The 17,313-nt window shown below is 41.1% G+C and overlaps 1 protein-coding gene across 1 annotated transcript; it reads right to left on the bottom strand.

Moving 5' to 3' along the window:
* Positions 1 to 502: 502 nt before the first annotated feature.
* Positions 503 to 2,086, bottom strand: C2CD4B (C2 calcium dependent domain containing 4B). Its single transcript, XM_039864995.1, has 2 exons — positions 1,952 to 2,086; positions 503 to 1,759 (listed from the first exon to the last, which is right to left on the bottom strand). Exon 2 carries the CDS (start codon positions 1,717 to 1,719, stop codon positions 601 to 603), a length of 1,119 nt encoding a protein of 372 aa, XP_039720929.1. The 5' UTR covers positions 1,720 to 1,759; positions 1,952 to 2,086; the 3' UTR covers positions 503 to 600.
* Positions 2,087 to 17,313: the final 15,227 nt, after the last annotated feature.

The raw sequence follows: 17,313 nt of genomic DNA, 5'->3' as shown, positions 1-17,313 counted from the left end.
TTCTCTACATGATCAGCCATCCACTCAGTTTCCCTATTCCTCCGCAATATTTAAAGACTTCACTTTCAAAAGAATCTTGTTCTTTCGTAATGGGAATGGAATTCTTTTCCCACTAAGATATCCTTCTTATAGGTCTCTCCCAAAGATGCGTGTGTGTGCCCAAATGAGGATATGAACCTAAGCCCCATCAAATATGTAAAGCTGTATATATGAATCTTAGAGTTGGGCATGATTCTGAAAGAATAACTTTCCTTTTTAAACTCAGAAACCATTTGGCATTAATATAAAGCAAGGAGGAATATCAACGCAGATGGAGTGTAGAACCTTTTTCTTCCAGCCACAAGCCAATCTTTTTTGCCTTTGACTGTAAAAAAGGTCTGGAAAAGGGGTTTAGATGCTGTGAATTGAGGTGGGAGTCATTATTTTTTCCTTCCCTACCAATAAGCGATGAGAAAGCAGACAGCTTTTGAACTAAAATGTCAAGAAATCAAGATCATGCATAGAAAAATGAATAAATAACATTTATTTGTACAAATGGGCTGTCAGTGTCCGAGAGTCCACAGCGGGCAGAAAGCGCCCCGGGGGCAGGGCTGTGCGCCCTCAGAGCAGCAGGAGGGAGCCCAGCAGCAGCTCGCCCTGGCCCAGCAGGCGGCCCCGCTCCAGGCCGCGGCCCTTGTTCTCCGCCTTGACGCGCACGGCCAGGCGGCGCACCTCGTCTTCCGAGAGCCCGTCGAACCAGAAGTCCTGGTCGAACACGGCCTTGCGGCTCCGCCGAACCACAGCGCTGCGCTGCTGGCGCGTCTTGCCCGGCGGCTGCAGGACGAAGCTGACGCGGCAGCCGACGGCGCGGGGCTCGGCGTCTCCTCCGGCCTGGCCCTCGGGGCGCAGCAGCCGGATGCGGAGGCGCCCGCTGGCCCGACTGTACTCGACGGCCAGGCGCAGGGCGCCGCCGGCGCGGCCCAGAGTCACGGTGCCCTCCGCCTCCAGGGGGTCGGGCCGCGGGCCGGGGGACGCCTGGGGGGACGCGGACGGGGCCCCGGCTGGGGATCCCAAGCCGGCGCCGCGCTCCTCGTCCTCGTCCCCGCTGGACAAGGAGCGGGCGCGGGCCAGGCCGCGATTCCTCCGAGCCCGCAGCGCGCGGCTCAGCAGCCCTTCGGGGACGCGCAGGAGGCGGGATCCAGGGGCACGCGGGGCAAGAGTGTTCTGCGCCGGGCGGAGGCCACCGGGGACCGTGGAGGCGGCGGCGGGGGCTCCGCGCGGGGGCTCGGGAGGGGCGTCTCCTCCGCCGCCGCCGTAGGTGTGGGCCCGGGGGCGGGGCGCGGGTTGGGCAGCGGGCGGCTGCAGGAGCGCGGCGGCGCCGGGGCTCCCGAGGAAGAGCGACTCCTTGCGGCGGGTGTGCGGGCTCTCCAGCAGCGCGCAGAAGCCGTAGGCGGTGAGCGCTCGGGGCAGGTGCGGCAGCGAGAGCGCGGCCTGCGAGCGCGGGTCCGAGTCCGTACGTCTCGCGCCGTCTTCGGCTCCTCTGGGCCACAGGTCCGGCTCTGCGGCGCACCGCCGGGGCACAGCGGCGGCCGGGGGCGGGGACTCGGGCGCGCAGGGCGCAGGCAGCCGCGGCGGGATGCAGAACTCGGGGATGCGGTCTGGGGTGAGCACGTTGGAGCACGAGGGCTCCGGAGCAATGCTGCCCGCGGCGGAGGCACGGAGTTTCCCGAGGAGCCGCATCCTCGGAGGATGGGGCCAATAGTGACGGGAAGAAGCGCTCCTGTTGGAAAGAAAAGCTGCTGAGTTTGGGCGCCTGGACCCTCTAAGACGTGGCTAGACCCCTCCCCCGGGCCCTCTGAGGGGACCAACGCACCCCCGACCCCCGCCAGTCCGAGCCGAATTCTCATGCACTCAGAAACCTGCCCTGCCTTCCATTCATTGGTACTAAATAAATGACAAATAGAAATCAGACCTTTCCCTCTTCCTCAGTCACTCTGGGTCAAGAGTTGCAAGTTTAGTGCCTGTTGTCTCCCGGTCCTGGCTGAGGCGCCAGCTTCAGCACTGTGGCCAGGACAGTGGCACTCCTCTCTTATACCAGGAGCCTGAGTCCCGCCCCCTGGCCGAGAGCTCATCCCCTGCAGGCTCTGGACAGCCCGCTTTCCTGGCCACTCCCTTCACAGGGCTGGGAGGCCCTGCAGTGGGTTTTAGTGTGAGCAAAGCTGTCGCGAGAGCAGGCACCCTCTCGTCAGCCCTGGACTTGCATATGTTCTGCGTTCCCGGAGCCACTTACACAAGCCTATGAAAGGTTGCAAGTGGAGAGAGGACACCTCATCGCCCTGACAAGGGACAATTGGCAGTTAAAAATGTTGGCGGCCCCTTCGAGAACGTGAAGCAGGATGAGGAAACAGGAAATTACTTTTTGCTAGAAGCTAAATCTTGTCACCCTGCACATGACCTACATCTCCTAGGGACTTCTATTTTACTGCCTCCACCGCATTTGCCATGTATGGACTGATATGGTTTCCATGGTACTCATGTATTAGTTATTTATGGACGTTGGCTTCCTTAATACTTAGAGCCTGGCTCAGTCAATGCCATAAATACTGGTCGAGTGGGTGAATTAATGTATGCAAAAATTTCTGAATGACTTCAGACTCTGCCTATTATCTGATTATCACAAAAGATGGGGCTTCCGTCTCATGCTCTAAAAATAACACAATATTTCCAAAGCTACCCCTTTTCTCTCTGCTCCAGCATGGAGATACTCAGAAAGAAGGCACGTTACAGAAAATATAGGTTGCCTCTTTCCACCCCCAACCTTTATTTTCTATGATGAGATAACTGGAAGCACAGAAGGACTTGAGGAAATTCCATAAAAGTTAAAGAAAGCCTGTTAATGGCAGAACCTGGAACTAGCAATTTTCCGTTTATTTGTATTTGTATGTGGTGCTTCCTGTTATCTGAAATGCTCTTTCTCTACTTTTTTTTTCTTTTTTTTGGGGGGGGGAGCTAGGAACTCCTGTTTTCCATAATTCAGCTAAGCATCATCCCTTGAGAGACCCTTTACCCAACTCCCCTACTACTATTCATCAGCCCCTCCTTCTCTCCATAAATAGTTTCTGTACCAGCATTGCCTCATTTAGCATGTTGCTTTGGGATTTTTGGTTTACACATTTGTCTCTTTTAATAGACTAAGAGTTTCTTGAGGGCAAGGACAGGGGCAACTCAACCACAGTGGAATAGGGGGGACCTATTATGTATATATGTAAAATAAAAGCGCTGCAATTTGGAACTGGGGTCTGCTTCCAGCCCAGCTGCCCCATCCAAAGACAAACCTGGCTGTCTTATTCATCTTTTATCCAATTCCAGCACCTGGGAATACAATGCCAGGCAAAGAATAAGTGCTCAGTAAATATTGATGAATTATATTGTTTCGAATTGAGCCTGATCTATAATCCAGGTCTTATGACTGTCAGGTGCTTTTAACCACATATCTCACTATGTTATTCCATTTCTTTCTCACTATAAATCAGTGAGATGGACATTGCTTCTGTTGACCAGATGAGAAACTGAGGCTCGGGTTAGAGACTTGTCTAGGGTCAAACTATGAATCGTAGCCCACATATTTTAAGTCCTAGCTTTTTGGTCTTTCATCAATCCGTTCACTAAATTCATTATAATTCACTGAGTCTATTGTGTGTTAAGCATGTGTGTGTGACTTATGTTGCATTTTATACCCAGAATATTAATTCTCAGTCTACTATTAAATGTTTTCCACTATCCTGGCTTTGGAATAAGCACCATTATTTCCAAATAAGGTAAGGAGAGTGATTGTTTTCCCTGGGCTAGTAACTAATGCTTTCTTTCTTAAATGATCACTGTTCTCTAGTATACTCTTTTTTGGGTGGTGGGGCAAGCAAGGAGCAATATGCGGCAAGGGAACAGTAACCATTCCTTGCAAGCCATACTTGCAAGCAGAGACCCTGGGGCTCAGACTTTGTCATTTCCCTTTGATTCTTCAGGTCAGTCTGCAAATCTATAGGCAAATCGTCACTAAAGCAGAGCACACCTGGTGCATTATGTCCTGACGATGTGTGTCAGCTCACTTCAAATCGGGCCTCAGTGAAAATGGCTTTCACTCTCTAAAGGCCTTGTGACATGAACACATAAAATCTTGTCAGTGGGTAAATGCCACTGAAAGCAGTACATGGAATATGAATAATTGCACTACCAGTACTTCCATGTTCCTAGAACAAGATAAGCATGGCCATAAACATAGTCTCTATCTAGAGGGTTTTCCAAAACCAGTAGTTTTCCATGAATCAATATTCCACAGAAGATAAGTAAGTAAGACACAGAAAAATTAAAATCCTTATGCGGGAATGCATTTTAGTCACTTATTCACTTTAACCCATAGCTGCAGGCTGTATCCATAGTTAGAAGCCTGGTTTCCTCTAATTCTAGAATCATATTGGGAGAAAGTGAAAAACGACCCCTCAGTGGAAACTTATCACTCCAGTTTTTTCATCATTCTGTGCCTTGTCACCATAAAAGGTCCACCATCATCTTGTATTCAAAGCTTTGAAATTGTTATTCAAAGAAACTATCCCAATAATATTAACTTTTCCTGAAAACTCACTGTATACCGGATCTTATTTAATCCCTAAGCAACCCTCTAAAGAAGGTCAGGATGTAGAAACTATGACTCTTAGAAGATAAGCAAGTTGTCCAAAGTCTCACATCCAGTAAGAGCAGAGCTGAGACTCATACTCAGATCTTTCTGGCTCCTCATCCTGTGCGCATATAACCACGTCCCTATAGTACTTCCCTCAAAGCTGTTTATCCTGAACCTATCTCCTCTCCAGGCAGCTAGGTAAAAGAGAAAGAGACCCTTCTCCCAAGGCCTTGAGTTAAAACTATACACCTTATTGTTTACACAAGTATCTAATGGATTAAAGCATGCAATTGTCATGAGCAGGACGTCACTAGTTATGCACAGCAGTACTATGCCATTTGTAAATAGAATCATTGTCCTCCCAGGAAGTGCATTCATTCATTCTCTTTATCTGTACTATACCTTGTTCTGAAACAGGATTTTAGGTGATTTACATAACAAAGGCCCAGGGAATGTATCAAAGACTATAGCCAGAAATGGTGAAAATGAAAATGACCTGTAATGCACTGAGAAAGAACCCTGACTAAACTAGACTTTTGCTGGTGTGCGTGCTACAGTGTATACATATATCGAATTATAATTTTGTATACCTGAAACTACTATAATGTTACCTCGAAAAAAATTTTTGATATGTATCATACCAATGCCCCTGGAATGGGAAGAACAAGGTATGAAGAGGCTCCAGTGGGAAGACTTGGGATAGTAGGAATTCCTATAGAAGCCTCACAGTCTACTGGCCTTGGAAAACCAGCAAAGGAGTTTAAATGTCCAGTGGTATGGGAAAGGCCATGTTCCCTTTATAGAAAAAAATACCGTCATGGAAAATCATCATCAAGAAGATTGTAGCAATGCCAAAACATGTTTCTGATGGAGCAGTCAATAAAACTAGCAATACGCTATATATTCCTTAACATCACAGTTGTGGTCCCATAAAGATGTGGTCTCCTAATGCCCAGAACTGGAAAGGAATATAAAATATTGAAATAACTTTTTTTGTGTGGATATTGAAATGTTTATCAATGGTCATATTGAAATGTTTTATGCCCTGGTTCATTAGGAGTTATTTTGAGCAAGTTTACAAAAATGTGTGCAACACGATCAGATAAAATAAAACAAAAGGAAGTAGATAAATTAGAACAGAAGGTAAATAAAAGTAGGGAAGATATGATAAAAACAGAAATGAGCTTAGAATGGAAAACATACAGTGAACATTTGTAACTGTTGCCACAGTCCTGCAAAAGGAGCCCAGGACCTGGCATCAGAAAAGCTGACTTTGAGCTCTAGTTCAGTAATTTACTTTTTATGTGTCCTTGCACAAGTTATTGCACCTCCAATATGCTTTGTATTCATCTGTAAGGTGGGAAAGACGATAATTTCTTCCTGAAGAGAGAATGGGAATTTTACATTAAAGTACTTTGTAAGTCATAAAGTGCATGCAATCAATCCTTTACTTGCTGTTCCCTGAAAGTATTATATTCCTTCGCTTCCATGCCTTTCATATGCCCCTCCCTCCCACCCCACTTCCCAACAGACACGCATACATGCCTTCAGAACTCCTATTTATCCTTCTGGGACTATGTTTGAACATCTCTTCCTCTTGAAAGCCCTCTATGAGTACCCAGGGTGGGTTATGTGCCCTTTTCTCTGATCTTCAGAGCAAAGGTAAGACAGGGGAGTGAATCTCGAAATTTTTCAAACTTGGGTTCACAGTGCTGCTCTGCCACTTTCTACATGTATGACCTTGGCCACACTCTAAGCTTGAATGTTACCTACTAAGTGACAGTAACAGTATCCATTACCTTCATTTTGTGAGGATTAGAGATTTGACACAGAAAGCACAAGGTATATAACAGGGCTCAGTAAATTTTGGTTATTATCACTAAAATAACTTCTTTGGATTAAGTTTCTCATGTTAAACTTTCAAAATTGCTTAGTTGGGTTAAGCACATTAAGCCTGTTTACATTTGAGGATTTAGCTTTTGAAAACAGTTTATGAAAAACATATGAAACAACTTTAAAAAAAACAAACTAGTTGCTTGTCCACATTGAAAAAACCTCAAAGAACTGCAGACGTTTTAACAGTATTATAGTTAAATGTTTATCGAGCTAACAAATGAAAATCGGGTAAATCGAATCAATTTTTTTTTTTTCCTGAAGAGTGTCTAGATTCTTCCTAGCATTTGTTTCTTTCATTGTGTTGTTTCCCCCTCTTATGTATACAGACATTGGATACTATTTGGTCATTTTTAAGTGCTGTAAATATCTCTCTGTGACTTTTTATATTTTTATGTCTTTTGAGAAACAGAAGTTTAAAAATTTTAATGTAATCTGCTGTATCAAATTTGTGTGTGTGTGTGTGTGTGTGTGTGTGTGTGTGTGTGTGTGTGTGTGACTGCTTAACAAGTTCCTGCTCCAAGGTCATATATTTTTCTCTATTTTCTTCTGATGTTTCAAAAGTTTTGCTTATTCACATTTAGGCTATTAAGACAACAATGAGCAGACTTTTCAGTGTTCTCTAAAGGTGAAAAGGGCTTCCTTAAGAGGTGATATGCTTTCCATCTTTGAAAGTGTTCAAGCAGTCTGTACAATCATGAGGTAGGGATGTTACAAAGAGGATGTATATAAAACCATATTGTCTGTTTGTTCATGGATCTAAGTGCAACATAGTATTGCTTGAAAATAATCCAACATTTCAAATGTTATCTCAGAGTACTTGGCTATCCTCTTTTCATTACACTTACTGAATCTTATTTGAAAACTACAACCAACTCTACCGAATTATTTGAGGTTATGAACTAGTCAGCAACTGCTGTAGATTGACAGTTTTTGTCATCTGTTGGTTGTGAAGAATCACATGTAAACAACCTATAGTTTCCTGCCTTGCAACGTGACTGTGCTCTGATTTCATGGGACTAAACATTACTCACTTTGGTTTTTCAGATTAGTCACAGAAAACACAGACTGCCTGAGCAAGCTCCAACACTATTTAGCTGTATGAACCTGGGCAAGTTTCTTAATTTATTTAAGCTTCATTTTTTGTTTGTTTGTTTTATCTATTCCATGAAGTTATTAGTTGTAGCTATATCCTAGAGTTATGCTGATTAGTAATCCATATAAAGCCATTATGATAGTGTCTGGAATTTATTCAGTAAATCTTATGTTTTGATAGTAGTAGGAAAGGTAACAGCAGCATTTTTTCACTATATCCATTGTTATGTCAGGTGAAAATTTTTAGACAGATGAGAACTTAAAAAGGAAAAAAGGAAAATAATTTTAATGGGCACCTGGTTCTGAGCCAAGCCCTTTACAAAAGATTTATCTTATCTTTCATTAATCCTGCAAGGTTACAATTACCTAACTTTTAAATATAAAATTTGGCTCAGAGTTTAAATAACTCCTCCTAAAGTTAGGTACTTGATCTGTGACTACAAAGATAGCATCTAAATGCTGATATAAAAGCCTAAAGTCTGTGATGTTAACACTGCCTTTAAGAAGTTACTTGTAGCTCAAACAAATTAATAGACCTCTTCCCAAAGCCCAGTCACCCTGGGCTGGGCTGGCTACAGTAAACTTACTTCACTTTGAAAATCACCCTTTCTTTTTAGAAGTGCAGTCAGACATGCCTTGTGTCATATTTTCTTGCTCACAGTTGAAAGTTGACAGCATTTATATGTTTCAAACCAGGCAGGGCAAGCCAGCTTGAAGAACCCTACTGTGATTGATTGCATGACAGAGATCCAACAAGGCTCTGAGTTGAATAAAAGATGGATTCTGGATCCACTGGAATAGTTGAGATTTCCATTTCAGATGGTGATGAATATCACTGTATTCTCACTTGGCATCCCCAAGGCAGAGGCATCTTCGAAAGAAGAAAGCATCATCGTCCCATGGGGGAGGTTATGTACCATGCACGTAACTATTGAGAGCAGAGGTTGAGTGGAGCCACAGGTGATGTTGCATGAATTTAAAATTTTAGGGCCTGAAAAGGGGGCATCTTCAAAACAAACCAACGGATTAAAGAACAAAGCTGTCCACACTCACTGGTTCTTTTCTCAGAGTTAAGATTTGGGCTCCTGGTATAGCCTAAATAGTGAAAACCCTCCAATGATTAACATAGAACATTTCCTGCTGCGCTTTACAACTGAGGGCTCCAAAAAAATGCCTTTTTTCAATCTCAAGTAGTGTAAGAAATCCCTATCTATTACAAATAGAACTCAATATTATTTACTTTATATTGTCTTTGAAAGATATTACATACAAATAAATGCTTTTTCAGTTCATATATCATCAAAAGTACATTTTATTATAATGCCTTAGTATCACTTTGAAGTATATACATTATGAGACAGCAGATACCTCAAGGTTTTAATGCAACATTTATATATCTTGGCACTAAGCATATAAGGGCACTGTTTGTTGCATGAGTGGAAATGCACAATTTTAAAGAAATCTCCACGTGACAGAACCCGCCTATCCCATACTTGATCACAAAAGCACACTTGCCCTTCCCATCAAGAGATGGCCAAATGTTATATCATGGCCATTGTTCTCAGTGTCTCTAGTTGGTGTCCACTCATCTTCTACGTGAAAATTCTCCTGGAATGGGACCTATGGACAACAATGGATTTAATAAATTAAAACACACCTATGTGATAGATCATTAAAATCAATATTCTAGAAAAGTATAAGCCTAGAAAAATTAAAAGAAAAAAGTCTGTAAAACAGAATTGTACTAAGTGATACTATTTCTGGAAAAAAAAATGCATATATGACAAACACTGTGAGGATATCTACTAAAATGTTACCAGCAAGTTTATTCTAGCTGGTTAGATTACAGGTGATTCTAATTTTTTGTCTTATTTAGATTTACCAAAATGAAGACATGTTACTTCTACAGTAGAACACTAAAGTTACTTTAAGTAGACAATAAATTTGAGTCATCGATAGCTGAAGACGCCAGGATAGAGATTTTATATGGAGTTAGTGTATTAAAAGTTGCCACTTCAGAACCTGGGAAACGATAAATCTGGGTAAAAGAAAAAGACTTTAGACATTCCACAGGGCATGTGAGTTTCCTGAAAGCTCAAAAAAAAAAAAAAAAAGTGAAAAGGCTATAGCCTGATAATAGTGTAGTTTTCCCTGGTAACCTTATATGTCGAACAATGGGCCCCTTGCCAGACAAAAAGAGAGCCATAGTACTTAACCAGTTATATGTAAAGCCATACAACCAGGGACTTGATAAGTAATACGTTGATGTAGAAAGGAGAAAACCAAGAGCCATGAACCTATGGGAGAATCAAATCAGGTCTGGCCCAGGGAAGCGCATGGGAACTAGCCACGGTGTGTATCTGCGTGGGACTAAGCATTGGATAGACACATCCCTGCGCATTCCCTAGGAAGAAAATCTGTGTCCCTGCTGATGTGCACATTGACAGAGATAAGTTTGGGGAGATAGTTTACAATGAGTGACGTTTCATTTTAATTTTGGTTATTCTGTTTCTTGTCCTTTAAAAGTCATCAGTGTCATAATTAATATGTAGTCAGTGGTTACCCCAGAGAGGTTCATTTGGAGAAACACAAACTGGTTGAAATTGATCCAAATGAAGCAAACCTAGGAAAAGCTCTTTGACTACCTCCAAATTTCAGATCTATTTTCAGGTTAGAGGAAAAGAAAAGGGTAGACGTTTCCTAATTCTTAGTTTCACACTTCTTGTCTTTGTCTTCTCTAAAACATTCTGGCCCTCCTCACTCATAAAGTGTTGAATTCTTGAAGAGATATTAAATCAAGATTTAAATGAAGATTAATAAAACATTGTTTTGTACCACAAATTAAAATTGAACACTGCTTTAAAAGTGCTATAAATCTTGTAGTTCACCAAAAGGGCTGTCAAATGGGACTTTTCATTCATATTTCACTTCCATCAATCATTGTGGCAACTTGGAAGAGTTGGGGAAGAAGACTGGATGGTAAAAGGAGGAAGTTGAGAAAGGAGAACTCAATGTACTAGAGAAACAGTGTTACAGAGTAAAGAGCCAGATTCTAGTTCCGCTACTCTTATGAACATCTTAGATAGGTCACTTACCCACATGTAATCCCTCTAGCAACCCTGTGAAGACTGTATTATTAGTATCATTATCATCTCCATTTTATAGACAAGGAGATGGGCCCAGAGGATAAAACCCTTAGAATAACGCTTGCAATGTAATTACTGTTATATGCGTCAGTTAAGTACACTTAAAGGAGGGCCTTAAACACCTAGCCAATTAAGACTATACCTTGTCTATTTCCAAGTCTCAGCCAGCGCTGCTTCCAAACCAAGGAGCCAAGTCTTCCCATCTCTGAGAAGTAAAGCACAATTACCATCAATTAATTTTGAGATTAATAATGAAACTGACATCCTCTGCTGTTTCTTCATACCACATGTTTTAATATTGACACGCTTTTTAAAAAGTTCCCAGTTTAGAGAGTAGTATTATAGATGAAAAGAAGTTGCCACTCTTGTTTTAATTTAATCTTGGCCATATACAGTATATTAAAATGTAAAGATGTTCATTTTGAAGTATTTTGTAACAATATTCTAGAATAAGGGGTTGGCCAAGTTTGGTAAAAATTCAGTGGCAGAAAATTTGGGCTTTGCTGGCCACATTTTTGTCACTGCTGCTGCTACTTCTTTTTACAACTATATAGCCAACTCTGTAATAATGTAAAAACCATTTTTAGCTCAGGTGGCCAGAACAGAAAATTTTAATGTAATATAAGAGTGGTTTATTTTTTTAAAGGAATGTTCAAAGAAGTAGTGAAAGACACTTTGTGTTTTGCAAAGCCTAAAATATTATCTGATACATTTACTACAAAAAGTACTTACTACAGAAAAAGTTTACTAAACTCTATCCTAGAGAATCATAGGGTTAAGTGTATTTAAAAAATTTAACCATCGTTTCCATTTTTTCTGTTCCATGGAGTTAGTTTGTTTCTTTAAAACAATAACAATAACAACAAACAACCACAACACAATCATCTCGAAGGATGCAGAAAGGCATTTAATATTTGAAAAAATCCAAATTCATTCTGGATTAAAAACTCTCAGCAAACTAGTAAGAGACCCTCTTTAATCTGATCAAGGACAACTAAAAAAAAATCTTTGGCTAAAATCATGCTAAATTATTTAAGACTAAATGCATTCTTCCTATATTCAGGAAGAAAAAGAACATGTTTCTTCTCTATTTCTATTCAGCACTGTATTGGAATTTCTAACCAGTGCAATTAAAGGCATCCAGATTGGAAAGAAAATAAAATTGTCTTTATTCACAGATAATAGGATTGTCTATATAGAAAATCTGATGGATTCTTCAAAAACTCTACTAGAACTAGTGAGTTTAGCAAATTTACAAAATACAAGGCCAATACGCAAAAATCAGTTGTATTTGTAAAACATCAGCAACAAACAATTAGAAATTGAAATTAAAGAAACAGTGCTATTTATAATAGCATTAAAAATATAAACTTCCTAGGATAAATCTGACAAAAGATGTGAAAGACCTGTAACTGAAACTACAAAACACTACCGAAAGAAATTAAAGAACATCTAACTAAAAGGCGATTCTCTGAAAATTGGGCTATAAATTCAATGTTATCCTAAAAAAATCCCAGCAATAATATTTTCAGAAATGGAAAAACTCATTCTAAAATTCATATTGAAATGCATAGGACATAGAATAGCCAAAACAACTTTGAAAAAGAAATCAGAAGACTAATAAATACTATATGATTTCAAGACATTAAAAAACTAGTCATTACCGTCACTAGTCATTAGGGAATTACAAATTTAAATCATAACGAGATATCTCTAAACCTACTAGAATGGCTAAAATTGAAAATATTATGTTAAGTGTTGGCGAGAATAGAACACTCATACACTGCTAGTGGGAATATAACATGGTACTATCAATTTGGAGAACAGTTTGGTAGTTTCTTTGGCAGTTAAATATGCCCTTCCCATATGATGAAGCAGTTATTCCATACACACAAATAACCTCAAACCAGTTTAAAAACCAACCAACCAACCAACCAACCAACCAACCACACACGCAAGTAGTAAACCCTAATGTAAACTATAGACTTTGATAATAGTATTCTAAAAAAAAAAAAAAAAATTATGCTTAAAATTCCTCACATGGGGATGGGATTCAGATCCACCCTAAAGTATAGATATGAAGTTCTTGTAACCTCTCCAAACAGCCTCACCATCCCTACGACTTACTTGTGTCTTGAGGCATTTGCAGGGCAGCATTTTCCTGAAGTGGCCAAACCACCTGATGTGAGAAGACTCCAGGCATTAGCTCCTGTGAGAACTGGAAGTTCTGTGACTGCAGGGAAGATGATGCGTTCGCTTATTGAGAGACATCTTGTGTTCTGGCAAGTTAGTCCCATGGTGAAAGGTGGAGATTAAGTTTCTGGTCCATTAGCGACTTGAATCTTGAAGAGCCTACCAGCTCTCTTCCAGCTCTGATTGACATGGCTCTTCACCTCAGCAGGCTTGAGTTCCCCATCTTTACCAGGGATGGATCTCCTTGGATCCTCTGCCCTTCCTCCTCATTCTGACACTCCCCCTCATTCCTCCTGTACAAAGCCTGGTTCATTTCTGCCACAGGTAGGTTCCATTCGAGTCCAGCTTTGATCCCACTTTCCCAGAGAATTCAAACTAGTAATTTTGAAAATCTTCAAGGTCAAATTCCTCACTTTACAAATAAGGTAACAGACTATGAGATAAGGTGACTTTCATAGGGCCATAGAGTTAAAGATTTTACACTCATGTTCACACTGTAGGCAATTAGATAATCTAATGGCTACCGTGACCATATAGCCAAAATTTTCAGTCCCAGTTTCAAATGTTCTGTACAGTTACCAGACAACATTAAGGATTTCTCTTATCTAAACATTGCAACTACTACTGAACACATGTTAAGAGGGACCTTCTGGAAGCAATTTCTGTTACTCAATCCAACTTTTCAATTCTGTTTTATAAGCATCGGTTTTATAACTTTTTCAGGTAATGAACTCCCTTTAGGAAACTGACGAAAGCTATAAACCCTCTCCACACAAAAATATTTACATAGAAACATAAAATTTTGCTCCAGCAATTTAACTGTACAGCATATGATGGTGAAAACCCTTGATCTGATGGTAGAAATGTCAACATATCAGCTTTGTGGCCAGAGAATATTTTAAAATAGCTCTTAAGTCATAAGAAAAATTCACAAATATTTATATAGTATGACAGATTACAGAGCACATTTAATCCTCACAACAACCCTGGGAGGTAGGTATTAATATCCCAATTTTACTCATGAGGAAACCAAAACCCAAAGAAATCTGGAGATTTGCTGAAGTTCACATGGCTAAAAATGGCAGTGCCACAACTAAAACACAAGGTTTTTGTTCCTTGTTCAAAATGTCTTCACATCTAACATTTTCAGTTTTAGAATCAGGGTCCTTGCTAGCTACCCAGGGAAAACTCAATGGCAAGCCCTTTCAACAGGTAGTTCTCTTTAAAATTGAACAACCAATGTAAAGAGACCATGAGAGACTAGAAATTGAGCCCAGCATGTTATTTATGGTTGCACTATCCAAGCGTTACTCCCAGGCAAGGACACCAGAAAGTGTGTCATTAGACCTGCAAGCTTTTAGATCCAGAAACTAAACACCATTTAAAGCAAAATCAAACCAAACCAGATGTCTAAAGCAGTGAGACACACAGGTTTTTAAATTTTGGGTGTTTTTTTTTCTTTTTTCACCATAGTTATGAATTATCTGGCCTTTTCTTAAAAAACAGCTGTAAGTTAGTTGGGAGGAGAGCCAAAAATATCTTAGGAAAGGCCGAACATACACCAAAAGGGAAATATAAGAGCCAGAAAGCAAACTTCCAAACTTTATAAAAGACTAATTAATGCTGGGATGGTCATTTAAAAAAACCACCTCCAGTAGGGGAACACAGGATAAGAATCCCTAATCAATTGATAAACCATAGTTTTCAGAATATCCATAATGTTTCTGATCATATTCTTGACCCAGACCTCCCCACTTGGCCAACTGCTCAAAGAAAAAAGATGGCCGAGCTCTGTGACTTCATGCCATCGTTGCTGAAGTGGTAGAGCTGGGCTAAATCAGTGGAAATTAAATGCCATACAAAGACAGTGGCAATTTTGTGAAATTTTTTGGTGGCCTCTAGCAAATGAGAAAAATATGGTAGTGCTATTGTTGTTTTATTAGTGATATCTATCCAACTTAAAGCACTGTCCATCATTACAGGACCTTGGTACACCAAACACTCCTCAAAACATTTGGTAAAATAACAGAAAAAAACCAGTGTTCCTCACCCAGTTTTGTCTCTATAGGTTAGAGTGTCTATTTAGCCAGTGACTTAGTTCCAGGTTCTTTTGTGCTCTGGCCAGGCAACTTTAAGCTCCGTCGCCCCTCACCTCCTCCAATTAGTTTCAATAAACAGCAAATACCTTCGAAACAGACCGTGTGGGATAGTTCCTAGACCCAATCCTAAACTATCAACCTTCTTCCTCCCAAAATGAAAACTCATATTCTTCAATGCTTTACAATCCCGAACTTAGATATATAACAAAACTTGATTCCCTCATCAAGGCCTATATCTTGAGAACTCTATGCCCTGCACTTGTAAGAGTATGGAAGTTTTTAAATACCTTGCACAAAAGCACCTCCCACAAAGAGACTCTCTCATCAAAGAGTGAAAACCTAGGAGCTTTTTGTTCTGTCCCATACTCAGCCTCAACAAAGACCCTTAACCCATACTTAAATACTGGTGGCCTCTCCTCCTACAAGAAAGGTATTTGTTTTCAGGTCCTGGGTCTTCCCGGACAACTTCAAGGACTCACAAATTGGATACCGAAATGTTTTTCTTCAGTTCCTTTTTTGTTATTTTGGGACAAAAGTGTTTCTTCTTTGTTTTTATTTTCCAAATTCCTCACAACTTCCTTTTCCGCCCCCACCCTTTTTTGCACATAGCCTGAAGGCTAGAGAGAGCCCAAGATGAGTTGCAGCTGGACAACCCACAGCAGCACACAAGTACTTCAGGGAAAGGAGAGGGGATGACGTTACCCCTCCACTGTGCCAGCGGGTATGGTGCCGGGGACAAAGGAAGCATCCTCTCCCTGACTCAGTTCGGACTCCTGTCCAGTACCCTTAGTATCTCCCCAGTTACCACACAAAGAGTAGCCATGAGGAAGGTCCGAATCCTTAGTCCACACATGTCAACTGGACTTCTACCCTTAGTGCAATAACGATTACGAGGGTAACTTGGGAACCCATTCTGGGGCGGTGGGGTTCTCCATTTTCTCATTCCCTACTTACTTACACACAGAAAAGGCAGTTCCTGGAAACCCATTTCTCATCCCCACACCCTAAAGTCAGCCATGACATTATCTCCTCACTACATGTGAGTTCTTCTAGAGCAGGGAGTGAGTTTCATTCATCTTTTATCCCTCAGGACCTAGCTGGTACTTGGCATGTAGTATGAAGAAAAGGAAGGAGGAAAGAAGAAAAGTGGAGAGGGAAGGTGGTTTAGTGTTTCCTGTTTTTGTCTTACAAGTTTTGCAGGTTTTCTTATAAATTTCTGCCACTGCCTTCTCTCTCTTCTTAGCCCTGAATTTTCCTCAGTGTTTATTTTTTCTCTTTCAAAACCATATAATCTCTACCTAAATTGATTTTTCTCCTACTTACCCTATCTTTATTGCCTTAGCCTTACTTCTCTAACATTTTAATTCTCTGCCTATAATCTCATCTTGGTTTCTCCTTTGCTTACTCCAGAGTTTTGTGATCCCTTCTCTGGCTCATCTATTTTCCCTTTAATATAAAGATCAACAGACCTAAAGTAAGTGAAAGGTGAAGCAACAGCTTAGAAGAGTATCATCTGACCACCCACAGAGGCAGGGCCCAAGGGTTCATTAAATAGAAGTAATTCATTTCCTTTCCCCCTTGCCTTATCCCAATGGTTGAGAAATTTCCATTCGTGTGTTTTTTAACCTTTTCTCCAGCTTCTTCAAAATCACCCCAAAAGCTCTTCCAATTACCATCAACCTAGGAACTGACACTTTCAAGAGTGTATATCCTCATGCAACCTGGAAATAACTGGTGCTCATCTTTCAGCACATTGCTCCAAAGAGGCAGCTCCAGTCCTGTTTTGAGTGACAGCAAAGGCCCCAGATAGCACCCTAGGGCTGGGGAAGAGTCCTTGCTTCACATCACTACCACGCTCCTCATGTCCCTTCCCATTTTCTGATTATAATTCCTATGCCCACAGGGTGGACACTTTTGCAAGCCCCCTCTTCCCAGCTCTAATCTGGGTCCCAAAAGTTTTTGGTCTCCTCTGATGATCTCACAATTAGAGGAAGGGACAAAACTTAGGATACTTATGAATTCAAGCCCAGGTTCACTAGAATCCGGCACTCTTTACCGCTTAATCTAGCAACGGAGAGGGCAGGTTTTCAGTGTGAGAACAAATACCTCATGCCAACTTTAGGCACTTTGGTGGTGCTAAGGTGGAGAGGAGAGCTGAGATATAAAAGAAGCAAATCACCAAAAAATAATTTCCCGTTTTAGAACATGGATGTATAAATAACATTATACATCT

Source organism: Pteropus medius, unplaced genomic scaffold (genome assembly GCF_902729225.1).
Source record: "Pteropus medius unplaced genomic scaffold, Ma_sr-lr_union100, whole genome shotgun sequence".
NCBI classification, from domain to species: Eukaryota; Metazoa; Chordata; class Mammalia; order Chiroptera; family Pteropodidae; genus Pteropus; species Pteropus medius.
The sequence above is the reverse complement of the archived record's forward strand: the minus strand, read 5'-3'. Positions and strand labels throughout refer to the sequence as shown.